This window comes from Aythya ferina (genome assembly GCF_964211825.1).
Source record: "Aythya ferina genome assembly, chromosome: 2".
NCBI lineage: Eukaryota > Metazoa > Chordata > Aves > Anseriformes > Anatidae > Aythya > Aythya ferina.
In genome coordinates this window covers 46212393-46239926 of record NC_140297.1, presented here as the reverse complement: position 1 = coordinate 46239926, position 27534 = coordinate 46212393, and the positions used below count along the sequence as shown (strand labels likewise).

At 40.6% G+C, this 27534-nt stretch overlaps 2 protein-coding genes across 8 annotated transcripts in view; one reads left to right on the top strand and one right to left on the bottom strand.

The window, feature by feature from the left end:
- Window positions 1-325: 325 nt before the first annotated feature.
- Window positions 326-27534, bottom strand: part of FYCO1 (FYVE and coiled-coil domain autophagy adaptor 1) — a 48298-nt gene continuing 21089 nt past the window's right edge. For 2 of the 5 annotated variants that reach the window (XM_084508341.1, XM_084508342.1), the window contains exons 9-19: window positions 27428-27520; window positions 26330-26448; window positions 24795-24962; window positions 24221-24370; window positions 22412-22617; window positions 21927-22071; window positions 9252-9362; window positions 7463-7558; window positions 6118-6328; window positions 4034-4143; window positions 326-3594 (exon numbers count right to left, since the gene is read on the bottom strand). In XM_084508341.1, coding sequence (XP_084364467.1) covers window positions 3519-3594; window positions 4034-4143; window positions 6118-6328; window positions 7463-7558; window positions 9252-9362; window positions 21927-22071; window positions 22412-22617; window positions 24221-24370; window positions 24795-24962; window positions 26330-26448; window positions 27428-27520 — 1485 coding nt within the window. In that variant the 3' untranslated portion in view covers window positions 326-3518. Of the gene's footprint in view, window positions 3595-4033; window positions 4144-6117; window positions 6329-7462; window positions 7559-8176; window positions 8256-9251; window positions 9363-21926; window positions 22072-22411; window positions 22618-24220; window positions 24371-24794; window positions 24963-26329; window positions 26449-27427; window positions 27521-27534 lie in introns of those variants that run through there. The other 3 variants (XM_084508343.1, XM_084508345.1, XM_084508344.1) reach the window with 2 other exon arrangements.
- On the top strand, window positions 11906-17643 carry CXCR6 (C-X-C motif chemokine receptor 6). Of its 3 annotated transcripts, XM_084508349.1 has the most exons (4): window positions 11906-12347; window positions 13605-13685; window positions 14831-14898; window positions 16107-17643. In XM_084508349.1, the coding sequence occupies exon 4, from the start codon at window positions 16129-16131 to the stop codon at window positions 17164-17166; it is 1038 nt and encodes a 345-aa protein (XP_084364475.1). In that variant the 5' UTR covers window positions 11906-12347; window positions 13605-13685; window positions 14831-14898; window positions 16107-16128; the 3' UTR covers window positions 17167-17643. The 3 variants fall into 3 exon arrangements, with proteins under 3 accessions (XP_084364475.1, XP_084364473.1, XP_084364474.1); XM_084508347.1 differs by having other exon boundaries at window positions 11912-12321; window positions 14831-17643; XM_084508348.1 differs by having other exon boundaries at window positions 11912-12347; window positions 14831-17643.

The window sequence follows — 27534 nt, the reverse complement described above, 5'->3', positions numbered from 1 at the left end:
GGTGTGCTCCTGACCGCATTCAGATGGCCCCCGCAGGTCGGGTTAGCCTACGTGCTTAACACATTGTGGGTCTGGGTCTACGGATGCAAACAGATTTTTTTTTCCCCACCTCCTTCAAGACAGGGAGCAGAGGTGACATGTGAAGAGCACCTCTGACTCACACAGCATTTCTTTTCCTCCCACAGCCATGCAACATAAACCAGACACACAGAGGCTTGTTTTCTAACATTTTTCCAGCCTAGAAGTAGGTCATACAATCTACCTGATTTATCTTCCAGACAAAGCTATCTCTACATGGCACAAAAGGGGCATACACTCAATGATATATGTTTTTATTTTTTTAATTCCTGAGGTTATAAAAGGAAAAAAAGCATCAGGAAACAGTCCAATACACAACCGTCTACATCTCCGTGACTGCACAGACTGTGGTATACATACATCTTTTTTCCTCCATGTAGAACATGAAATTTGATGTGAACGGGGTTTGCAATTCTTTGGCAGCTAAGATTAAAAGATGTTTCTGAACGAGCTACAATATAAGTGATTGAGCATAATTAAAACTATAGTGCAATTCCGATTTTAAAAAAGAAGCAAAGTCAGGCTTTTGTAGCTTTGCTGCTTTGTACTGTGGTACAACCTTGTGCAATATATCTCAGTGATTTTTCATACAGCAACACTGAATAATGGTGAGTAAAGGAACATTGTCATTTTCTTAAAGCAACTATATTCTTTCCTCTGCACAAACCTCTGCATAACAACAAAAAAAAATAATATTATCCTTCACTGCTCCAGTACACAGGAAAAATGCCCAATTGTTTAAGCTGACCACAACATACACTCTCTCTCCCGTGGGTGTAACATCCCCTTAAATCAATTTTGTGATTGATTTTAAAACTTCCTTTTCCCTTAATTGCATTGCTGGGGATGATCTATTAATAAAAGGCCAACTTCAACAAAACACCTGAATATATGTGGGTATAAAGATTTATTAGTGTCAAAGGCATACCTCACACGAACAGGTTCTTTGTGAATAGGGATATAAAGACCTCGACTGAACCTCTTGCACAAACCTACACTTCTGACAAGTCCTCCATCAGGTTTCTGGGACAATCAAACAAAAGCTTGGTAGTGAAGACAGGTTCTTTACTGTCTTCTCTGCACAGCCTCTGAGGTGGAAGTATCTCATCTAGATGACACAGTGGGTTTCCTGCTCTTGAACAGTTCCTTCAGACAGCTGCAATCTTGTCTGCTTGTTGCACCTTACCGTTTGAGTATTTCCTCTATTGAAACTTCTGCTTAAATACTCTCCCCTGTTAAAAGCAAACATTTTCTTTTCATCTACAAACCACAGGTCCTGGCTCCCCCTCCTAGTCCTCTTTCAGATTAAAAAAGCCATAAAACTGCTCTCATGAGGCAGCTACGGTACTGTAAGGACTCAAATGCTAAATAAACATAATCCAGTGTTTTTATTTCCTGCCTCCCAAACACAAGTTTCAGCAAGCCTCAGGACTGTGTACATGGAAAACTTGCAGAGGAAAATCTGGCTTACTAGATGGAGCCATAGACTTTAAGAATTACATAAACATTGGCTTCAGAATATTTGCCACCTGATGAAAAAATATTAAGAGCTAGGATGCAGAGGAAATCCAGAGGCAAGCCTGTCAAATAATTCTGAATAGAGATAAGAAATACTTCTGAGCAGAGATATATATTTTGGCCTAAGACATTTGACAGCGTCCCTTTAACTTACATTTGGCATTTTAATAAAGATACCCTATTAAGATTAGTATTCTAAGTAATACAACAGCAAAACACTTTTAAAAATCAAACCTAAAAGCTTAAAGGAAAACTGCAGCAGACTTCAGTAACAGCCCTGTGAAAATTGCATAGCATATGGTACACAGTATCCCATTTTTAAGCAATAAATAATTTCTTCTTGCCTCATTAAATATAAAACACAGCTTCGATGCTGAAATCTGCCATAACTCATGAAGGGATCAGTGCGTCGTTTATTGCCTGTTTCAGTCTCTTGTCCATCTCATCTTCGTGCACACAGCCAGGAATGGATCTAACTGCGCTGTAACCCGTTAGCTCAGGAGGAGGAGGAAGCCAGCTCGCACCTTTCACTGACCCCTCTGCCCAGCACAGCACATCTCCCGTACTGGGAAGAGGCACCTGAAGAGAAAGCTTGCCATGAGCCAGCAGCCTAGCTGAAGGCCCCCTGACTTTGGCTTGGCACCACCCAGACTGCAATTCCTTCTCAGAAAGCCCTGTGTGTGCAACCTAAAATCTAGGTGGCCCATGAAGGGCAGTCATTCTTTCACAGTCTTTTGATCAAAGTATTTTGACCAAAGATCAAAGTATTTATGCATTGCTAACAACTGGGATGAATGATTAGCAACCTTCATCAGCAGTAATGTTTTCTTTTCTGTGATCAGAAATTTCCCTCTACCTTAGCTGCAGTGTAAATTTTTTTTGCAGTGTAAATGTCAAACACTTGTATGGTGGATCTCTATTTTCAAACAACCACTCTATTCTTGTAGAATCAGATTCCCCACAGAGAGCTCATTAGGGCTGGATGTGCATTTGCTTTCAGATGGACCTTCTGAGACTGATTCAACCATTATTGCTACCTTCCACTCAGTCTAGAGAGAGAGGCAGCGCTGGCCTCCTCAGAGACTGTGCTTTCACGTGAACGTGATAGACTAAGGTGCTAAAGCAGGAAAAAGGAATGCTCCTCTTTCTAGTGTCACACAGTGAGCAGTACTTTATTCTACAAATTGTACCCCTGATTCTGCCACTGGTACTCACCGTAAGAGCTTATTTCAGTGGAACAACTTACAGAGTATGGTGAGCAAAAGTGAAAGGAATTGCTGCTTCGTGTTTCATTGCTTTGTAACTGGTATGCAATACCAGAGCGTTTATAAAAGCCAGTTAAGACTTACCAAATCGTAGTCCAATATGTAAAAAACCTCTACATTTGCTGTTTATAAAAATTGAAAAAGATAAAAAATTCTAGATGGATTGCAGTATATGCCTGTGAAGACTGGAGTATTGCATAGTTGCTGCTCTGACTGTAAGAGCAATAGAGCAGAACAGAAATGGTTATGTTTACTCCTCAGTGAAGAGGTGAACAAAAATACACTTTTTTCTTTAAACTTCCTTTTGAAGGATATTTTTGGAAGAAAAGTCATTCAATTTTCAGTAGAGAATTTCAGTTTGCATTTAGACACCTCCACACTTATTTTTCTCCCCACGGAAAAAAATAATAATATGGCTGGAACATTATTTGACCTGTTAAATCAAACAACATGGCTTTTGAGCAATCTGTACACAGTACAGAACCATTAGTGTTCCTAAAAAGGCTTTGTTCTTCTAATGTATACATGCTCTCTAAGTGCATTATACCTATTGCATAGTTTCAAAATCTTCAAACAGTGGTCATCATAATGCTTACATATACATAAATAATAGCTTTTCTTAAAAATGTAGTTAAAAATAACACAGTATATTCAAGGCTATGGAAAATCACTTCCATCATAGATGACAGGTCGCTCAACAGTCAAGTGATAAAACACTCTTTTTGAGATAAATCTGTCAAGAAACAAAAGAAAGGAAGATGATCACGTTAGCTGAAGGCAACTAGACAGAAAGCCTTAAAACTTTATTCAATCTTTCAGTTCATACTCAGGCAAAAACAATGACGGGTGTTAAAAACAAGTCTGTCTGCACATAGGCTGTCAGGTCTCTTGTTAATAAGATCCTGACTAAACTATCTTGGAAAGAACCACAAATTACTTGCTTACTTCCATTTACCTATCAGAGGTCAAGACAAAAGAGTGGAATTCTGCTATGGGATGAGAATAAAACAAACAAAGAATAACAAGAACCAAAACCAAGGTGGAAGATATTTGGCAAGCAGGGAGCAATTTCTCACACCTACTTCCAAACATCACAAGAATGGTACATCTGAACAGTTCCACAGACTGTAAAACCATGCTCATTTCACCTTTTACACTCACGTGGGACCCACCTGGAGAACGTGTTGTCAAATATCAGTGTGTAGATTCCGGAGTTTCGAACTTTCACCTGTCCTCTGATAGTTTCCTTATGAGAATTGCAGCGGGTCATTGGAATAAGAACCTGGAATTCAATACAAATCAAACTGAAACTTGCTATTTGACCTATTAAGTGACATTTACCTTCAGAAACCCCTAAAGTGCATATAAGCCTGCAAAACTATTTATTTTCACTGATTAGCATTCAAAATTCACCCAAAGTAAAATCTCAGAGCGTGACATCTGCTTTCCTTTGACATCCTCTTTCCAGCATGAAGTTATGGCTATAAATCTCAGCTTTAGAGAGATTCAAGTGCTCATCTTTTTGCATTTTTTAAACAAAGCAAGATTACTAACATCATCAGTGCTACATTAAATCTATACAAACATATCCAAGAGCAGAATTAGCTACTTCATGCCTCTTGGTATATGCTTTTATACTCCCTGTATTTTAAGGGTGATGGAGCAGATCCTGCTGGAAATTATGCTAAAGCACATGGGAAACAAGGACGGTGACAGGTGATAGCCAACCTGGCTTCACTGAGGGCAGACTGTGCCTGACACATCTGGTGGCCTTCTGTGACAGGGTTACAGCACTGGTGGGTAAGGGAAGAGCAGCTGAAATCATCTGCCTGGACTTGTGCAAAGCATTTGACACTGCCCCCCATGACATTCTTGTCTCTAAATTGGAGAGATGTGGATTTGATGGATGGACCACTTGGTGGGTAAGGAATTGGCTGGATGGTTGCACTCAAAGAGTTGAGGTCAACAGCTCGAAGTCCAGGTAGAGACCATTGATGAGTGGTGTTCCTCGGGGGTCAGTATTGGGACCAGCACTATTTAATGTCTTTGTTGGTGACATGGACAGTGGGATTGAGTGCACCCTCAGCAAGTCTGCTGATGACAACAAGCTATGTAGTGCGGTCGACACGCTGGAGGGATGGGCTGCCATCCAGAGGGACCTGGACAGGCTTGAGAGGTGGCCCTGTGTGAGCCTCATGAGGTTCAACAAGGCCAAGTGCAAGGTCCTGCATCTAGGCCAGGGCAATCCCAAACTCAAATAGAGGCTGGGCGGAGAATGGATTGAGAGCAGCCATGAGGGGAAGGACCTAGGGATGTTGGTTGGGGCCCCCACCATAAGAAGGACATGGAGGTGCTGGAGTGAGTCCAGGGGGGCAGAAAGGTTCTCAGAGGGCTGGAGCACCTCTCCTATGAAGACAGGCTGAGGGAGTTGGGGTTGTTTGGCCTGGAGAAGAGAAGGCTCTGGGGAGACCTTATAGTGGCCTTCCTGTACCTAAAGGGGAACTACAGGAAAGTTGGAGAGGGGCTCTTTATCAGAGAGTGTGATTAGAGGACAAGGGGTAATGGCTTTAAGCTAAAAAAGGGTTGACTTAGATTAGATATTCAGAAGAAATTCTTTACTCTGAGTGTGGTGAGGCACTGGCACAGGCTGCCCAGCGAAGCTGTGGATGCCCCATCCCTGGAGGTGTCCAAGGCCAGGCTGGATGGGGCTTTGGGCATCCTGGTCTAGTGGGAGGTGTCCCTGTCTATGGCAAGGGGGTTGGAATGAGATGGTGTTTAAAGTCCCTTCCAACCCAAACCATTCTATGATTCTATGATTCTGTAAGATAAGCTTTCTCAGCAAATCTTAACTGTTTAGCTAAATTTACAGCAAAAGTGTGTATAACCATCTATCTTGCTATAAGCCCCTAGCAGAGATAGAGGTTTTCATCTCAGAACAGCAGCTGATGCACATCAAGAACAACCCTGTGCTACCCAAAGTTATGTTAAATAGATATATTAAGACAGAACCAACATGAAATCTTAAGACTTTCAGATGAAGAAAACATACATTTTACCTGGAGTTAGTTACCCTGGAGTGAATTGGCTCATGCTGCATAAATGTCTTTTATTCTGCCAGTGAAATCCACAGCAACTGGCACTACTATGGAGACCTACTGGCTGTACTGGCTGATTTCTCTGGGCAGCCTATTGAAGTGTACTGCAGTTCCTAAGGTAGTAAGGAAAAAAAAATCCCACTAGGAAATAAAGGTCTTACTTTGCACTGATCCAGTGGTGTGTCTTCTGATTCTTGGTAGACAACGCTGAAGGAGATGCTTTTAGGGTCTGAAGAAAATACCCAGCTTATTGTTAGCCCCATCTCTGTAACGGTGATGGGAATGATACTGTAAGTGCTAGATTTAATGAACAGCTCTCTGTTGCCTTCCCCAAAATTCAAGATCTCCTCCACTGTAAGGGGCAGCTTGATCCTGTGATGGAGAAAGATACAATAATTTGAAGAGATTGAATCTGATATTGTGACAAAAACAATAATCATTATTCTGTTTTCTATCTATTTGAGGCAGACTCCACAGCAACTTTGGGACAGGTCCATAGGATGTGGGAAACTTCAGCCCCAGATGAAAGCACAGAGAAGATGACTGATATCAAACACTTTCACTGCTCTGGCAATTGTGGGTATTTGTCACTTACTTATTTCATTTCAACTAGAAAAAAATTGTGCTTGGAATGAAGCTTTTTAGCACTTTCATGATTTTTAAAGAGTCTGCTGCCCTCTACTGTTCTTTTTACACAAAAGTTTAAATGAATTTCAGTAACCTACTTTACTCCCTATCTAGAAATCATTTGTACAGGAAACAGGGATCAGGAGTGCAGAGGGGAAAGACGGATGGAATGTGAACAGCAGATTTGTCTAGATCCTCTGGAGCACTTATTGCTACAGCTTGGTCTGGTTTATCCAAGCAAGCTGCATAAAAGCTGATTCAACATACCTCCAATGAAAAAGGAGGTTCTCAGCACTTGGATGATCCTGACTCCTGAGGCATTTTATTAGCCTACCTCATTCTTACCTCATTCAGACTGCAGTGAGGACCTTAAACAGCAGAACACTGCTTGTCTTTTTCAAAGGAAAGCAGTGATTTCTAAGAGCTGAGGATCTCACCGACTTTATACTAACTAAAACTGATCTAACACATCACTCTTCAGGCCAAATAAACTGCTTCCCAAGCAACGAGCTCACAGTAAATCACAGTACCGTGATGTGTTTATCAGCAGCTATCAAAACCTAACAGATTTGCCAGAAAATACCACACAGTCACCATGATCATTTCCTGTTTTAGTGTAAGAAGTTCAAGCTTCCAGTCATTCATACACAGTGGTTAGGGATCACAACTCATTTATTATGAGAACTGTTACACTTTGGCCAGAGAGGAAGCTTTCCCCTATAGCTGGGCTATCCCCTCTGCCCCTCCTCAGACCACGTTCTGCTGTGGCACACAAGCAATCAGCTCTTCCAGGAGTGTGCAGGACATGTTCACATAGCTCATATCTGAGTTCAGAACTTTATCCTTTCAGCCTGGTAGTAATGAAACTGTTCTGCTTACATGATTTCTCCTGACTTCAACAAGCTTATCTCAGCATCTTGAGCAACTTGCCACTCTTCTGATTCATCATAGGTCGAAGAATTGCACGTGCTGTTTCTAGGACAAGAAAATATAATCAAGTGGTCAAATATTATCTGCATGCATAGGTCTTCCTGAAGCAGAAATGTTTTAATAGCCTTGATGAGAAACTCTAGAATTTTATTTTGTATGCTGTAGTGACAAAACTGCCCAGGCAGAAGTACAGCCCTGTTCTGCTAACCACTGTGCAAAAATGCAAAACAGCTCCTATTCCGCTTTCATGTGCTAAGAGGAAGAGATGCGTCCAGAACATCTCTTCAGCAGTCTTAGGATATACTCCCCGTTGAGATGCTGACAGGTCTTAAAGCTTCCCTGATGGGTGTAAATCTTCATGGGGAACAGAAACAAACAACACCATCCAGACTCTTCTCTTAAACGAAGCCTCCCCGGGGATATGACATTTGTCCTGGATTTAACCTGTGAGGTGTTTCACCAGCATTTTATCTAGTTCCTTATTCTGACAAACAGTACACAAAACATATCTTCTCACTGTAGAATCACTATCATTATCTCCTTTTCACACAAAAAATACTAGATGATTCAAATACACCAAAGAAGCTGCTGCAGGATGACGAAGTTTTATGCCTCCCACCCACCACGAAGTGTCCCAGGGAATGAAGGAAGTAGATGGAAGAATCTCCCATCCACTCCTTACCTCAAAAAGTGTGCCTGCTCTGAGTACACACTGGAGTAGCACCGACTATGAATTACACGGCTGGGGCAGAGAGGTAAACAGGAGAGAAGAATGAATTTTGAGAGTCAGTAAGTAAGTTAGAGCTTCTCTATCTGATACTTGTTTCCTGCACCTTAGCAGGTTGGTAGCTGAGACAATTAGGCTGTCATTTTGCCAGAAAATACCCAACATTGTTATCTACAGGGAACCAAACACTTGGTACCTTCCAAAAGCCAGTGGAACCTAATAAAACATGCTTTTGAACAGTCAAGTCTAATCATATAGCAAGGGCAGGATTGTTACACATTCTGTAGACCAATTCTCAAAACCAACGCAGAGTTTAGCATTTCCCAGACATGAGGACAGACTGGGAGAAGTGATTTAAACTCATGATTTCAGAAGAACTCATGATTTAAATGGTCTCGTCGAGACCATTTCTTCCTATACGACCTCTTCACACTAGGTGGCAGCCTGGGGAGCACTACGAGTATGTACCACTACACAGACCTCTGGCCTACCTGTTGAAATCCACACTTAAAAGCAAAACGAAGCAGGACTGATAAGCACGAAGTACTGAAGCATATTAAAAACACTACAACAAGAGAACAATTCAGCATCCTTGAGGCACAGACTGCTAGAGGCTGGAAGGATGTTTTGAAAAAAAAATCATGCTTGTCCTGTTATGCTTTCCCTCAGGCATGTGCTGTTGGTCACTGTCCCTGGGCTGGATGGTCTGGCCCAGCTGGGCCTGCTGCTACCTAGCAGGTCAGACACATCACAGGCACCCTAAATTAGCTACCCACCTTCCATTCCAGCCCACCAAAGGGAAAGGAAAAGAAAAAGAATACAGTGGAGGAACAGAAGGGAGAATGCATGGACAGCCCTTGGAAAGAGCAGGAAGAGAGGCACAATTTGGGATGAAGCACGGAGGACACGGAGCTTGCTGAGTTCACAACAGGGTACGTGAGAGTATCTGGTCTGAAGGAGTTCGTATGGTTGCAAGGAGGACGGAGGAGTCATGGGCTGACCCTGACGTACTTGAGGATGAGAAAGTGTCGTGCAGACAGCTGATGAAAAAGAGTGGACAGAACTGAAGATATCCCGCGGTGGATGTCCTGCACATTGGTACTTAGGAAGTCCCAGCCATTTCTCAGAAAAAAAAAATAATAAAAAATAAATCAGGATTTAACTATGCTACATTCTGTATGAAAACAAACAAACAAAAAACACACACACACACCCTCCCACACACACACAAAAATGCCTTCCTTGCCTTGAAACTGGTTACACTCTATCTGTAAGAGCAGAGGCAACTGGTGCATGCACAGAAAGCAAGCCAGGGAAACCATCTGCCAGGACAAAGGGCTGTCTCTGTGCATCAAGTGACAACATGCAAAATCTCATGAGATACTTTTAGCGTTGTATTACAGAAGAGGTGTGGCAAAGGCCCTGAGATGAAGCCAGTTTTCAATCATCAGGCAAGTGCAGCGTTTGCCAGAAGTTCAGAAAGCAGATTTCGAAACAACAGGTTGGGGTTATCAGGGTGCCTTCCAGCCCCTTCACCAGCAGGAGGCAGCAAATATGATTATCAGAATCAGCACCAGAAATAGTGACAAGCCCTCAAGACCCTAAACACTGCACCGTGTGTAGGTCACCAACATTACAACCAGCTCTGTGTGTAACCCTAGCTGATTTCAGTGGTGAGCTACCTGCTCTCAAAAATGAACTTTTTTTTTTTTTTTTTCCTAGATGCCTTTGAATTTTCTCCTCGCTCAGTTCTTTAGAGGATATTAGAGGGAAACCGAGGCAGGCCGACAGCAGAGGCTGCTGCTAGGTTGGATTTACACTGCTAACCCCCAGGAGCACCAGGCCCTTTCAGCAGGGCTGCTGCCCAGCCCAGCAGCACGCAGCTGGCTCAGCTCTGTTTTCCACAATTCCTAGGCTGCAGCAATAATTCAGTCATACTAGAGTAGGCATCATGCAGGCAGACTGAGGGATGTCATCTGATCTTACAGAGCTGTATATATGCAGGTTTATGTATCAACAGCCCATGCTGGAGAGGGCTTCTTAGAACAGGCCATCCAAAAATACGTTGCAGAAACACATTTTGTGAAACCAAGGAGGACACAGGGCAAATTACAGTTAAGGGAGCAAGCTGAAATAAACTCTCTCTGAGTTTCTTTTCATTACTATCTCACGACAAAGAGCTGAAAGCTGCTGATTCTGTAGTCTTCTTTGGTAAAGAGTTTATTTGAAGCTAATGGAAATGGATGAATGATGCCAGGGTACCTTGCTTATGGATTAGGGCAATGGAAATGGGAAGGGTCTCCACGGGAGACCCTTCAGTAGTTCTTCTCCAGTAGCTCTGAATACCTTCCGGTTTTCAGGAGTTTAAATGGGCCTCGTTGGTAGAAAGGGCTTATTGCTGGCCCTCTACAACACGGTGGGACTTCATCTTTTCTCAAGGCAGACACTGACATTCATTTTAGGGTACATATGCCACCACATAGCTTAGCCACAGCTTTGTCATACTCATATCCTATTCTGCATCTGAAAATATCTGCTAAAAACAGGCAGCTGTTGCACCCTCTTGTTCACTTGTTTGATAGGAACAGTTTGTTAATATTTAGCACCTTGCTGCAGATTTGTTTCTCCGACACAGGAATTGCTACTACGTGTACCAAAGCACGAGAGAGAATTCAATGTAATTTTAAAGAGCATTATGGGGCCATGCATTTCTTCTGCAAGTGGTCTTCTATCAGTAAATGACGCTGTAGGGCTAGGCCAGATTTGCAGGTACCACATCCAAGGATGCAGAAGTGCAAGCATAGTGCTCTGCGGGGCTGAATCCCCACAGCACTACAGCTCTGCTCAGGCTGCTGCAAAGACAGACTTCATGGGCTGTTTTTTCTGCACACCGCCTCCCTCTCTTGCAGAATCTGTCCATGACAAAGGCTATAACTTTTCTACACTGCGCACTGCTTCTGAAGACGAGTCTGCAAAGCTTACCAAGAGCAGTGAGGCTCACTAAGGAAGCGAGCACAGCTGATAAATGCACCTTGGAAACACATCTAGGAAACCACCTGGAATGTCGCATACAATGCAGAGTTTTGCTTTATGGCATGTGCAGGCTTCTTATCTAGGAAAGGATACCACAGGAAAGGTCAAATGAAAGATACAGCTCATGCAGAGCTGTGGCAGAGGCCAGGCATGTAGCTTGGTTACAAGGAGTGCACAGAGCTGTCCCTAATCACAGAAGGGACAAACAAGAGCAGAGTTATCACCTCATCCAGTGGCATCGCCCAGGCACCTCTGCTTCTCTGCACCCTCTCCAGGACCTCCTCACAACTATTTCTCTCCCTGGTCTTGTACCCCACAGGCTGTAAGTCAATTCCACCCCTGCAAGTGAAAGAGTCACCCTTGCATAGGGTGGGCTCCTTCCATCTCCTTTTTAAACATACAGAGGCCCTCCTATCTTTTTTGTTGTCTCTGAAAGAAAATTTAGCACATGCATTAACGTTAACCAGGAACAAGATTGCCTTAGAGGTCAAAGACTCACTTGGGGATGGCCACCAACACAATTTATTTCTGTGCATCTCTGCTCTACTCATCTCAGATGCAAAAATAAAAGAGAAAAAAAAAAAAAAAAAAGGCACTAGAATATTTTTTTTCCAGAAAAAAATACAAAGCCTAGAAAAAAATGGAAAACCTAGTATTCTCCAATAGCTCTCATAACGTACACAAGTGGTCAAAACAGGAAAGTGGTACATGCAGATTAAGTTTTAAGTCTGCAAATATTTTTTGAAAAATAAATCATTTGATTGCGGTAATTTCAATAGAAAGGCCACAGGTAAATGAAAACACAGATATTTTGAACTGGATCTTGAGAGCACAGCGCGTTCATATTACCATACCTGCAGTTGCATCACTCAAGGATGTGCCTCAAAAACAAAGCAAAAACTTCACATCACATTGCTTTGGTCAACAGCTACGAAAGCCGTGACACAGCTACACAGATTTCAGCGCTGATAAATAAAGCAAACTGCTGGCTTCTGACTTCCTTTGCAAGATATGACAGCTGCGTATCGCCAAGATGTGACACTGTTTAGTAAGTGACTGTTTTCTCGACTTCAGGTAAATAGGTAGACAGTAAAAATACAGCTTTAGCATTTAAAAGATTCAAACTTGAAAGATTTTGTTAGATTAATAGATGTTGTCTGATTTGATATGCAAAATGAAAGAGAAATGGTGGGATTATATTCAAAGTGTTGGAGATACTGATGTTGCATTTTAGTTTTGTTATTAAATCTTTTCTGATGCCTTTTTCCTGCAGCAGCTTTTTCATTTACACTTGTTAGCTTTTGAAAAAGTCCTTTAGACAATTTTTGGATAGCTGGAACTTAGATGATATTTGTATTAATCATCTCATTTTCATTTATGCTCCAGAATCTATTTTTCCTACTTATATTTGCTTGAAAACTGCTTCTCTTTCCCAACAAATACATACATGAGATAATTTCACCTTTTCTGATTACAACCTCAAAACCCTTTTGCAATGAAATTAGTTCATTTTTAAGCAAGGTAAAATTAAATGATGTTGATGAGCATTATTTAACCAAATGGGAAAACAGACAAATAAACAACAAACAAACAAACAAAAACAAAACAAAACAAAAGCACCACTGTAACACAGACTACCAGCTCCTGGTATAACCAAATCCATGTACTCTGAATTCCCAGTGTCCTGGAGATTATAAACACCCTTCTTCTGGTGACAGGATGAGAACTATCCATGCTGGAGCAAACCAGAATAGCATGTTGTCACTCACCATTACTTTCCTGAATTTCCATTTCATTATTTTGACAGCTATTTCTAAACGAACCAGATTTCAAAGTAAAACCTGTATTAACGTACTGGACACTGCACTGCTTTCTTCAATTCGCTTCTCTCACCATGATGTTCTTGTGCAATTTAAGCTTCATTTAAAATTCTGTATCTTTTTAGAACCTAATTTCAGTCCATTACAGATTCTAACATTTTCCTGCAAATAAACTTATCTTGCTCAAAATTCTCCTGATCACAGCATTTTGTTCTTCCTCCTTCCTGTCTACCTTACACAATGCTTTCCCACTATTTGAGTTCAGGTAGAAATATTACTTCTGTTACTTCTTTTGAAAAAAGCTGGAGTAAGTCTATGAACAGTCTGACAAGGCAGAGCAACTCTGAAGTTTGAGACAAAACAATGCAGATTTTAACTCAGGTGTATGAGGATAAAAGCAGAATACTATAAGAGCTTCTGGCTAGAAAAGTATCAGGTATAATAATAACGAATCATGAATAAATGAAAACTTTTTAAAATGGAAATTGTTGTACTTTCTTTCTTTTAAAAGTTACCATTCACTGGAAAAAGAAAAAAAAAGAAAAAAGCTTACTGGTCATTGTTTTAGTGGACTGGAGAGCTTCTGCAGAAGGTAAGGATCTTCCCCTTCATTTCTAATTTCTGCACCAGTTTATCACACTTGCAGCATATTTTCAATGTGAAAATACTTGACAGAGGTAGCCAGCTGATCCAGAAGCTGTTCAGCCTCATAATGCAGGATCAGCCTTTAAGGCACAAATATTGAACAACTCTGAACTGTAACATCAGCTTGTCTGAAACACAACAGTTGAGACTAAAAAGTTTTTAGCTTTACTATCTCTTTCTGAGCTCCTTATTGAGCTTATTAAACAAACAAATAAATAAATAACCTATTTTTATGCATGTAGGACTTTCTATTTTTTTAAAGAGGGGTTCATAATCAGTCAGACGCTTCAGACTCATTTCTTCTGATATCAAACCAAAAAGGAACTTAAATAGCTACATCCAGCCAGGAGAGGAAGGAAAAGAAAGAACACTAAAGCCTTTAAGATCACAAAAACATATAAAAAATATATGTATAATATCAGTTGACAGGTCACTTTCAAGGACTCCCATAATCTTTTACTATCTGTTTGATGGTGTCAATCACCTCACCTCTTTCCCAGAATATGATCCATACACCCTAAGTTTAGGGTCACACACTTTACATTCCTCTGCTAACTGAGGAATGTAAAGTGTGTGACATGCTAAAAAAACACTTTCAATTTAGAAGGATCCTTGCTGCAACTTTCTTTTCTCCATCAGTATACAAATCTGCTTATGTCAGTGCAAAGGCAGTATGTGGGGGAAACAGGATATCAGAACGGTCTACCATTTGTACATAAGAAAATTCTTCAGAGTTGCCATTTAAAAATTATCCGAGCCTGGCTTCCATGTGAAATCCACAGTAAAATTCCCATCTGCTTTCACCAAAACCAAATTAGGGTATTACTGCCTGAATTTGGACATTCCAGTGAAGAACAAAATTTTGAAGGATTTTGGTCTGTCCAGAAGGTAAATACTGCATTCCACTATAGTAAAAGCAATTATTGATTAAAAGCAGGTATTAAAATTGCTTCTTTTGAGGGAGTCAGTAAGGCTCTCCCAAAGGCAAATTTCCAGTAAGCTTGAACACCAGAAAGGTGTACAACTTCGGTAGGGCTACTGATGTAATGTTATGTTGTCAAACTATGTAACGTGGTAATCTCTTTGTTTCAGCTTACAGGAAAACACATTTCCTTCAGAAGAAAGAGGCAAGAAACATCAGCTGACAGCTGTTTCAAAGAGTACGTAAAATCAAACAATGTGCTTCCATTTCTTTCAGAATGCATTGCTTTGATGTTGTCGAGCCTAACTTACTTTTGCTGGTTAGCTTCATCTCGAGCTTGGCTAAATAAGGCACTTTACAAAGAGATGGTAACTTTTCAAAGGGACACGCAGTCTTATAGGACTTCTCTGGTGACTAACAGACTGTGTTGGCCCTGCTGCTCAGCCCCACAACTGGGGCTGAGCAAAAAAAAAAGCCCCACACATTTTTTTGGATGACATTCAATCTGCTGCACATTATAACTCACACAGGAAAAGCCATCCTGCCATTCTAAATGATTCAGAGGTGAATTCTGCTCATCTTATGCTGAGTAATATCTTGTAGTAGGATTAGTCTCACAGAAACATGCTCTTTGTGGCTCAAGAGAGAGGCATTTAACCTTAGGCAAAATATTAAAAAAACCCTATTAACATGTTTCACAAAGGATGTGTGACTCTTCTGCACTAACCCAGTGCTGGCACTGGCCCCTCTGGGTGTGGGGTGCTATCTGTGGTGTTTTATTGTAGCCTGGTACAGTTCCTACCTTCTGAGAATATGTCCAAATCTTTTTTCTAAGAAACAAGCAATGAGCAATACAATTCTGGCATGAAAAAATAGTTGTGTTAAACAATCGCCAAACTTTCAGGTAATACAAATATAATTAAAAAAAAAAAAAAAAAAAACAACACAGAAAGAAAAAGTAATGCAATCCCATGAATAGCAATGGCAAGATGTAGTCAGGCTGTTCTAAGTCTGGCTGTTACGTCCATTTGTTTTACCTAACTGCCATGGCAGAAGCCAGACTCTTGCCTTGGAGAGCTCAGGCTGTTTTACTGCACCACGTCTAGTGGCAGGGTGTGGATGAGGGGGTTTACAGATCAGTGGTCGCTCCTATGACAACAATATAAATGTTTGAAACAGACTGACTGAAATCAAACGGGAGAGACATCAGTGAAAATCCTCCATGTACATCATTAACTCACTTGAGAAGGGAAACAGATGTGGTGGCACTTTGGGTCTTGACTGTCAAGACAATTGTCTTCAGCAAATTTATTTATTTGCTTTTGTCTGTGGTGGATGCCTTACTACAGCTCTTCTCTGTTAGACACTTGGGACTTTCTCTGTCTCCTGGTGCATTAGGATTTAATTACTTGCCAAGTAAACAAATCTCAATGTGTCTCCTTACAGGCTGCCTTTAAAAGGAGGCAACATGGCAACTGCAGATGCTGTTACCTTTTATTATAACTTCTCAGCCATTGATCCCAATGAAAATGGAACTGAGAATTTTTACACATTTATAACTATCTTTCTGCCCTGTATGTATTCGTTTGTTTTTATCTTTGGGCTAGCAGGAAATGCTCTGGTCTTTATCATACTGGTCTTCTATGAGAAACTGAAGACATTGACAGATATATTTTTGTTGAACCTGGCTATAGCTGACTGGATCTTCCTTTGGACGCTGCCATTCTGGGCCTATTCTGCTGCTCAGGAGTGGATTTTTGGCACTGTGGCATGTCGAATTATACGGGGCCTGTACAATCTGAACTTGTACACTTCAATGTTAACTCTAACGTCTATCACCTTTGACAGGCTTATTGCTATTACTTTTGCCACCAAAGCACATATGTGTCAAACCAAACGACTGAAATGGGGCAAATTAATCTGCGGCTTGATCTGGGTGATTTCAGTAGCATTTGCCACACCACAGCTTATTTTTAGTGATGTGTTTACTATTGATAAGACAATATGCCTGGAAAAATACCCAGACCACCACACAGAATTGGTTCTTGAAGTTATTCAAGTGACCCTTGGTTACTTTATTCCCATGCTAACCATGATCATCTGCTACTCCCTAATTATTAAAACCTTACTGCATGCCAGGAACTTCCAAAAGAACAAATCTCTAAAAAAAATATTTTCTGTAGTGGCCATATTTATTCTTACTCAGTCACCCTACACTTTCTTGAGACTGATGAAGATCATCGACTGGAGCTTCAACTTGGACAGCAACTTTGACTACGCAATCGTTATAACAGAAGCCCTTGCTTATTTCCACGGCTGTCTTAACCCTGTTATGTATTTCTTCATGGGGGTGAAATTCAGGAAGAACTTCCATAAAATTATTAAAAGCTCAAGGTGCTTTAAACAGCAAGTTGCTGTTAGACAGTGGCACACCACTGAAGACGAAGGCTCTAGAACTTACACTGTCTCAAATAATGCAGATGTGACAAGCATGTACCCTCTGTAAAACTGTCCAGAGAACATGGCAACTATGTACAGCTTTTTATTATTATTATTATTATTATTTTATTTTTTAAAACTGAGATAGGTAGCCTCCTTGAAGGAAGAAATGCTGCCCCATTAGTAAGGGTACTGCAATCTGCTTTAGGCCGGCATAACTGAAAGCATCACACTTCACTGCCTCCTGCTTTTCCTGGTCAGAGCTGATCCTAACGCAAAGCTGGGACCTGACTTAACTGTGCAGAAGTTTCCAAAAGGCAATGGACACAGTAAGACAAAACTCAATTCTTGACATGAAGCCAGCTTGGACCTCATGACTCCAGAGGGCCTGGAGACATTCACCAAACCTCTTGTCTGCTGTTTTTTCAGGAAAGGTGTTTGTTAACAAGAGCATTTATGATATTTTGTTTCAAAGATGTTATGGATTTTAGTTGATATGATTAATTTCATGAAAATTCTTGGATTAAACACACATACATATTCATGACGTGTTTCATGTATGATTTTTTGTTGTTTTATTTTGGGGGGGGTATTTTTTCCATTCGGGAGAAGGCCTCTACACACATTCCTGTTCCTTTAGTGGTCATCTAAAATTTTGGTAGTAAAGCAGCATATTCATCTACCTTCCATCAAATATCAGGTCTCTGCTCTGTGAGCAGAGCTGGAGACTAAAACAGGCGAAAACAAGATGGGATGGTGGAGAGGAGCGGCTGTGGGTTGTCTATGATGAAGTCAGGGACGGGTCCAGCTCAAGGGCATCAAGTCCTTTGCCTTATAGCTTTGAAACACCAGTTTTGACCTGTTTCAAACCATTCTGGCAGTAACCATTTTCATTCTGGATGCTCCTTTTCTCCTCATTAACACTCAGTCCCTTCTACCAGATCACTGCAGCTCAGTGGCACCTGACCCTTATCAGCACCATCGCATCCATGTCATCTTCACCTAGAAAACATCTCTTAGGCAATCCCTTGCTTTCTACACAGTCCCTTGTTTCTTACACACTAAAATGGTGCAGAATCCTCAAAAACAAAAGTAGGAAGGAACTAGGTGGCAAGTAAAGCTGCTATCTCAACATGCAGCTCCAAGGCAGGCTTTGAGAGGTGCTCCTGCCCCCGTTCTTCTCAGCTGGCTCTGCCCAAGGGATTCAGACTGTATGCAGTTGCCCCTTCGGGCTATGCTGGCACCCTGCACAGTCACATGAGCTGTAATTAGGTCAGGAAAGAATGTTATGAGTCATTAAGAAAGAATCCAAAACAAAGCAACCACAGTGCAAACGGGCTGAGATGTCCTTTCTACAACACGCAGTACCGAGGTGTGAACAAACTCATTGTAACCACACCAGGGTAGTGGTATTTTTAAAAAAATACTGCCTATGGTCTTGGTTCTACTACAGTGTTGATCCCAGGCATGTTATTTCAGCAATATGTTGGAAAGGAAACAGAGTGATTTGGTTTACTCTGGGGACTTTGACCAAGTGCTATACATGATCCTGACCCATGTTTTATGGCACAATCTGTAACTGTGAACACTTAACTCTTTAAAATAAAAGAGTTTAAAATACAACACTTCAAAAGAGAACCCATGCTACCCTCAAAGTAGCAGCATCTACCACAATAGTACAACTTATCTCAGCTTCTCACATTAAATTTTCAATCAGGTTGCTCCAAATTTATGTAACAGAACCAAAACTGTGAAACAATTGCACAACTGCTCACTGTAAGGAGGTCTGCCTCAAGGCCAGGCAGAGTTATGCTGGTAACCATGCCTCTTGCTGTGCCACGCATCTGTGCAGCTCACGAACAAGATGAGTTTTATTTGGTTCTGAACTGACTTGTGTCAATAAAGACAGTCTCTCAAACTTTGCTGTTAAGAAATAGTGCTACTGTAGTCATTTCGTGTCATTTCAAGGGAAAAAAATATAGATGCAGGGCTAAATAAAGAGAGCAAGTTAAAACGAGAACAGCACCACAGAAAGCAAAAGAGAAACAAATAGAAAAGAAAGCATCTTTTAAGACAATTCACTGCACCAGCTCCCATTTCCAGTTCAGGAAGGACCTGAACCCAGAAAAAGGTAAGGTCATTGCCAAAACCTAATGCAGACACGCAGTCTGCAGTCAGTTGCCAAAACCTGGTGCAGACACCTGATACAGACATAAGAAACTCTGTCAACAGAGCATGCCTATTGCAGAACTTCTCTCAGTCAGTATGGACCAGCCAGTCTCCCTTCCCTCCCCCTCTCTTGTCTCTTCCCCTTTTATAGCTGTTACAATTAACTCTAATCCCTGGCAAAAAAAAAAAAAAAAAAAAAAAAAAAAAAAAAAGTTTGGACTACTTTCAGCAGAATCTCGATACAGAAGTCTGGCCTGGTAACTTGTTTTTCGTATGCAACCTTCAAACATGGGTCCAACAAGCACAATCTTGAATTCTTTGCATCTTCCCCAGGCACAACATCAAAGCAAATTCTACCTCATATATTCAATTTCATGCAAAGAGAACATTATTGGCATGACGGTGGATAATTATTTATACTTCAAGACTACCCTAAGTCTACAAATAGGAATGAGACCCCATTTATCTGGACACTGAAAAAAAAATAAAAATCAAAGGTCAAGGTGGTCCACCTGTCCAGTATGGCCAAGAGATCTGCAGCACTGAAACCAGTAGCTCAGAAAGTCCCTGGCCTGCAGATCCTTGGCAGGTGGGAGAAAACAGACTGGGAAATGATCAGTACATCTGCTATGGACTGCTGTCAAAGACTGGAGGGAGGGTTAGCTGAACTTTTGTTTAGGTTCATTGTAGTGGCTGATGCTGCCCTATCTGCTCATGTCCTGTAAACTTGGGCTTTGGGTACCTGTACACTCTTCACCACAGAAACAAAACGAGAAAACTTCTGGGCTGTCATAGTCAATGCTGGTCTCTTTTTCTCTTCAGCATATACCACAGGTGCCACACAATCATCACACTCACGTATCAGTTTTTGCATCTGTGCCGTAACACAAAACCACAAAATCATCACAAGCTGTTTAAGTGATCCACTGTGTAAGAAGGCCATCCAGCTACCAAGTCAGTGTTCGTGCTCCTGAGACCTACCAAATGTCCCAAACGGTGCTGGGGGTGGGCAGGTGTAGTCTGCATTCCCTGCAAAGTATGTCTCAAGCCCAAAGTATGACAATACTAGGAGCCTCCCCACTGCTCACAATACTAATAAAACTGAAGGATTAAACACTACTTCCTAGCTTTTCTGCCTATAATTTGTGAACAACGGGAGATGGGCAGCCTTTATAAATTTGCTTGTTGCATGGGAACCCTTCAAGAACAGTCTTCCAGTGTTGGTGGCAATCCTTCCTTTCACCCTGAATATACTGTGGAACAAGAAGAATCCAGTCCAGTCCCAAACTGAAAAAAAAAAACAGTCACAGGCACTCATTTCTTTTCTCCTGCTTGTATTCTCCCAAGCTAACTCACTAGTGACACCTTTTCTGAAGACAGCATGAAATCTCACAGGTCCCTAATACAGAGAAGTTGCACATTACACATTTTTTAATCTTCTTAAAAACAATCTAACAAAGAGACAAAACCCCTTCACTACAAAATGCCCCTTTGCAAAGCAAATGTACTGCTAACTTCACAAGAGCACTGTGAAGCTCAGTTCATTCATGTCTGCCCGACTTGTGGTGAACATGAATGGAATGTACTGTCAGTGTGGATGGTATACAAAATAGGTGGAATACATAGAACTTACTTACCAAGAAATAAAAGTGAAGAATTTTGAAAAGGTTGCTTTCCAAACAAACAACTCTGTTCATTCTGCTTCTACTAAATAGCAAGTCACTGTGGTTTACGCCGGAAATGGCTCTGCTAGGGGCAAAAAAGTCTAGCTCTGCTTTCTCAGCAGCAAGCTGGTTACTCTGTGGCTATTCACTGTTTAGCATTTAGATTTATCACACTGATTTTTCTGTTCAGAAGCAAAACAAGTACAAACTTAGGTGAAAATGGTCTGTTTTGTTTCCTTTCTCAAATACATAAAAGATGCAGCTTTTTCAAGAAAAAAGTATCAGCAAAAATGTTCATTGTTGAAAGAACACTTTCTTTAAGCATGGATATGCATCAAGCTATAGTATTACTATATAGTTTTCAAACCAAATACTTAGCTCCTCTTCATTGTGATTGAAACCTACATTTCATCTCATTTTCTTATGGAAAAGAAGAACTTATGCCAGATTTAACTACACATTTCTAGTTCTTCTCCTCTTCTCTAAGCTGTATCTTTAAAGTAGTAAGGAATCCACAGAGACAGACCACTTATTTTATACTCAGGTCAGTGAAATGTGTCACAGAAAATGGCAGATCTTTCCTTATTTTCCCCCCACGCCCCCGGTTCTCTTGATATTAAGTAATGGTAACTTTGATAGACAGTATCATTTATTAAATTAAGTAAATTAAGTGTGAATGACCAGTGATCCATTTGGGCCTACAAATTGATTTTAACAGTGACAGCTGGCCTGTGACAGCACAGAACTGGGACTATTCCTCTGTGCCGCGGAGAAGCAGGTAGAGGGCGATGACAGAGCTGTTTGGATTTACTAGATTTGATGCTGACTGTGCAAATGGGTCAAAATTATCTTGTGTTGGTCTACTGAACATGTGGCTGGGAACAGAAGGGTCCACTCCCTATGCAGGGGTTGGCTACCTCCACTGAATGGCAAAAAAACAACTACCAACCAAAATCCAGAAGAGTCCCCTCTCCATGAAACAGTGTTTACTCACAGATCTGTCACGCTTTGATCCAGAGAGTCTCTCTCCATCTGACTTTCACTGTGGAGTGAGTCTGATTCTTGTACTTGGCACAACTCCTCATCCGTGATTATATCAAATGCTGCATCGTCTGGTGGTTTAGAGGCTTCACTTGCAACTGTGCCATAAAAGGACATGAAAAGAAACATTAGTAATATTAGCTGGTTGTGTGTAAAACAAACAAACAAGCGAAACCCTTAAGGGGGATGACTGGGCCATTCCTCTCTTTACAGAAGCATTAGGTAACTTCTAAGAACCAATTGAAATCCTCAGGCTGACTGAGACCCATTTAATATATATGCAGATTTCTGTCAATACCAATTAAATACTGAGACGGGACCAATACCATCCTGAAAACATTCTGTGACAAAGCAGACCCTCGGAGATGGAGATGACCATGTGGTTTCCTGGAGAACATCTAAGCCTACTTCTCAGCAGCAAGCAAAAACCACACTAACCAAAAGCCCTCTCTTCTGGCGACAGTGGTGATTCCAATGAACCTGGGGATCCTTCCTGGTTGACACTGGATCCAGAGTCATCTGCATTGTCCACGATCACTCTGGGCTTACTAAAGCAAGCTCTGCAGCAACGCTCCTTCTTCCCACCAGGTTTTGTCACCATGTAGTTGTTGCAGCAATAGTAGCAGAAAATGCGACCACACATTCTAGAAATGATTCAAAACCAAAGGTGTTAGAATGGTTACCACAAACAGGTAGAACACAATTAATGGCACAGACGGGCTTTGTCATAATGGTCTTGCTGCTTGGAAAAGCCCAAATGTCACATCCACGACACAACTTATGCTGCGGTGTGTGATGCTTTCCGAGGTGAAGGAAATTTTCTTGACAAATAGAGGACAGAAATGCACATTCAATTTTGCTGCCTTAAGCCAGAAAAAAAAACAACACAACAAACAAACATAAAAATACTACCAAAAATACATTTAAAAATAAATATCTACAATTATGCAATGCAAATAAAAAATTCATATATGAAGTACATATGAAGCAACTGCCTTTAATCATATTAGAAAGGCTAAATCTCATGCTCAGAGCAGAAATCTATATAGTTGGAAGAGTGTAAGAATGTCTGTATGTCTCTACTTTGCCAACATCCCTCTTTCCTTCTTCCAGGGAAGAAGAGACAATACTGGACACACGATATTGCACATTCATCCCTCATGCCCTCCCCGTTCTGCAGTCCATCAACATTAAACCTGTCAACTAATGAACATATTAAGATTTTCATGAAGAAAAGTAGCCAGCGGGGATGACTGTCATTTATGAAGTCTTGGTGGCTTTGTTTTTTAGAATCATTTAACTCTTTAATAGGTACTGGTAAAACACCTGGAGGTTTCACAGGTTTTAGTAGAAATGAGTAATTTGAACCTTATTACTGGAAATGACTGAACTATTCACTAACCACTACTGAATGTTCCTACATTAACATGCAGTTGTAACAGTCCCAGTCCTACACACCTTAGATGATGAATCAGGTTGTGAGGATAAAGAATAGCAAAGAACAAAAACAAACATAGCACAGAGACCCTGAAATGTATCAACTTAAATATATTTGAATAAATCTAGAGTAGGTAACTTATAGCTCCAGGCTAGCTGTATAGGAAATAATTCAATATGAACTTTTTTTTAGAAGATTCCTATCCAATTGGTAATTATCTCTGAATGTGTCTAGTTTAAGTAATCAAATCTATAATTGCACAGCATATTGGATTTGTACTGGAATACTTTTCTCACAATGCAAAACCATCTTACTGAATGTTATTTACAGCATGCACAGAGCAGTGCATAATAAATATATTAAAAACACAGTCCTTCCAGCCCTGTGAAATATTAAAAAATCTGAATATTGTTCATATGAACAGATTAAGTTTCACAGTGGGTGAGATAAATGTCCACCTAGTCAATAATTCTGACAACGGTCAGCAGCAGCAAGTAGTTGGTAGTCAGTTTGAGGAAAGATTATAAGATATACTGTATGTAGGGTATGATTATCTTTGCTTCCAGAAATCAGAAACTGATAGACTCTCCAAGTCAAAGCTTGCATCTAGATCTTTGTCTTAACACGTCAAGAGACACTTCCATTATAATGTCTCTTATCCCTTTGTGAGCTCATGTTCTTTCAGGCTCTGCAAGGTCTTCTATCTATGATTTTGACAAATGAATTATGAATTTTAAAAAGCATTTCATCTGTGTAAACAATCATATTGGGTTTTGCTTTCGAACAGCGTAAGAGTTCAACAAACTGACCTGCAGTGGTGTCGACGCACCATCCATGAGAACTCTCTCTGGCAGTCCAGGCAATGGTTAACCTCTGTGTCCCCCTGCCACCTTTGCTCTGCACTAAGCTTCTGCTGGAACTCGAGAGCATCTGATTTTTGCCACAAAGCATCCTTATCTCTACAGAGAGACAGTTAGAGAAATTAAAATAATACAAATTATCAGTGTTTACTGTTAGCCAACCTCAATTTGAATGTTGGTGAAAGCTTCATCACCAAAAATAGCTTTTCTTTAACTTCTGAAGAGCTTTCAGGAATAAAGATAGATCAAGAAACCTACTGAAATACATGGGAAGGGGCGGGAGAAAAATGCATGCCATGCAGAGAATTACACATTTTTGCAAACAAGACAGGTAATTAAAGAGATTATATTGGGTATTATATTTTTGACTGCATTAAAGAAATGCAGAATTTCAGCTGCTTATGAACCTGGCCATTATCTTCATCATCAAATCAGGAAAACAAGAGTGAAACATTTAGGCAGTACCCCTTAAAATCCTAAGCTAGGGTTTTAATTTCTGTTTCCTATTTATTTTGATGCCAACCTGATAAGTTCTATTAAGCGTTCTTCAAGGAACTGTTTTGTTCTTGTCAGGTCGTCCAGCTCAGCAAACAATTTCTGGTCACTGCTGTCTTTGTCTGCTGCCACCTTGCTGAGCTTCTCACTGTAATCCAGGGCCTGCTCTCTTGCTTCATCAGCTTCCTTTTGAGTCCTGATCAAATACAAAGGCAATTAAAAGTCTTTTTTAGTTCGTATCTATTCAAGTCCTCCCCATCGAATAAAGGGGTCCTCCATTTTATAAGCACGTAGTTTCAGTGAAATTGTTCTCAGTGTGCTTATTTTTTAAAGCCAGAATTTCCCCAGCTTTCTGCATCACTGACAGTGCACACAGATCTGTTATCCAGTGAAAACTGTTAGCAATCAGCAATTTCTAGGATGCCCTGCTTCTAGCAAAGCTTATGATGGCTGCCAAATTGGGAATAAAATTCGTGTTCTTTGAAGCTAAAATCATTAGAATCTGCAACCAGAGCTAAACAGGCAGGGCCCTATAGCCACAGGTTGCCCAGTATTTGCAGGTTGTGCTCGGAAGGGCCATTTAACTCGTACTTGTCTATAGCCTTCATGTTTACACAAGGGAAGCAAACCAGTTTCTCAGTATAGTCTTCTAACACAGACACAATTCAAAATTTGAAGGTTATGACAATTCAGTTCACTGTGCAGTCAGTGGAAAGAAGTGCCCCCAGAAAGGTTCACAGAATGTAGGTCACGGCTTGATGATATAGTAAGTTCAGTACTTAGTCCTAGCAATGGATCAAAACTGCTACTTGAACACAACACAATGGGTTGAGCTGGTCTTAACACTCAGTCAACTCAGCTGAATTCAAGTATCTTGATGAGTTTTGTACTGACAGATTCCATCATAGATCAAGAATCACCAGTCTTCCCACAAAGACAGATGGTATCAGCATAAAAATATAAAAATACATAGGCTTTGGTTAACCCATCTGTGTGTCCAAGCTAAGATCTATTTTGGACTGCCAGATAATACACGACACACAGCACCAAAATTACAGACCTTGGAAACATAGCCTGTTAGATGCTTAAAACTGCTGAGAAACCTGCCAAAATAAGACATGCAGGATGTCGTCCCATTTAAATAATTCTTACTGTGTCCCTGAAACATCACGGACAGGAGAGAAAATAAACCATCAGAAAGTGCAAATTTACCAATCCTTATTAAAAAAAAAGGAACAATACTGGTATTTTAATTTTGTGACTAAGCTACAAGATAAAAGAAGTTTATGAAATGTCTTACAGTTTCATAAAGGAAGAGGGACAATGAATTTACGTCATTGGCTGAACTAGTGAAGTATTGAAACCTAAACCTTGCATTCATGTGTGCTGTATAATTTACATACTTCTTGTCTTAAATGTCAATAGTGTCCATGCACTATTTCCCCTATATAAACCCTGGGGTAAATGCTACTTCATATACCACAGCAATTTTCGGTATGCTTTGATTATCGGCCCCGCTTGGCTTTCAACTAACAATTTGTATAAAAGAACCCAAACTCCCACCTTTCCAAGAGCTCTCTCAGAGATGTCACCTCTTCTTCCTTCTGAAGCCGGGCAGATTCCGATTCAGACAGCTGCTCTCTTACTTCATCCAGTTTTCTAGACAAACTTGTGTTCTCAGCCTAGAGAAATATTTTACTTTTTTTACTTACATGTAAAAACAACATTTTGCAAAGCATTGGACAAATACCAAGACAACTACTTCTGTCACATCGAATAAGGGATAAACTTGAAAGTAAGACTGTATTAAGCACAGCCTGTAATTCTTATTATTCTGTCATTTAAACTTTTGTCTCTGTATTAAGGAAAATCTCTCAAAGATAATGGTGAAAGAATAACCCCTTACTCATTTTTTTTACCACCTAAAAGTTTCAAAAGAGAAGAAATAAAAATGAGGAAAATGCTTAGTTTTTGTCCTCTTCATATACGGAACATTAAAGACAATTGAAACAAAAACTTCCTTCTCAGCTAGCCTCTGCAGACCAATCTGCCAAACTGAGTACTCAGGGCACTCGAGCCTCTGAAGTTTCATGTACATTTGCTAGCAGGCAGGGCCAGGTTCAATAACTTTAACTTTCTTTTTTCCTGATCCCTTACTCTCACCTCAGTACAACCCTCCTAACTCAACTGTTAGAGAAATTCATTACAAAAATCCTGTTTTTTTTTTTTTTTTTTTTTTTTTTTTTTTTTTTTTCCAGCTAGGTTATTTCTCAGCAGTATCAGTTCTCTGATTCAGTGACCTGGCAACCTGAAAATAGCTGGATCCAAATGTGTGGCTGTGTGGAGTGGGCCTGCAGAGCGTAAGACAAACACCTTTAAAACCTGTACCCCCCCCATTTAAGAAATGTATACATATCCAGGTCTTGGATGAAACCTGACTAGTTTTAAGAGCAGGACAAGTCCAAAGTGCTTTTGATAATCTCTGTTTCAGTGGCTAACTTTAGGCTGCCAAGTATTTTTGCCGCAGCATCTGTACTTGTTCAAGGGCATTCTTAGACTCACAGCCATTCATCAGAAATGCTGCCTTCCTTCTCCCTTACAACAAACACCAATGCCAGCAGACACAAACACCTGTGCCTTTTAACCAGATCGAGCACCTACTTGTAAATCTGCAATCTCTTCCTCCGCAGCATGCTGTTGTCGCTTCTGCTCCTCAAGTTGCTCTCTTACTTTCTCACATTCTTCACTGGCAGCCTAGCAAAAAGATC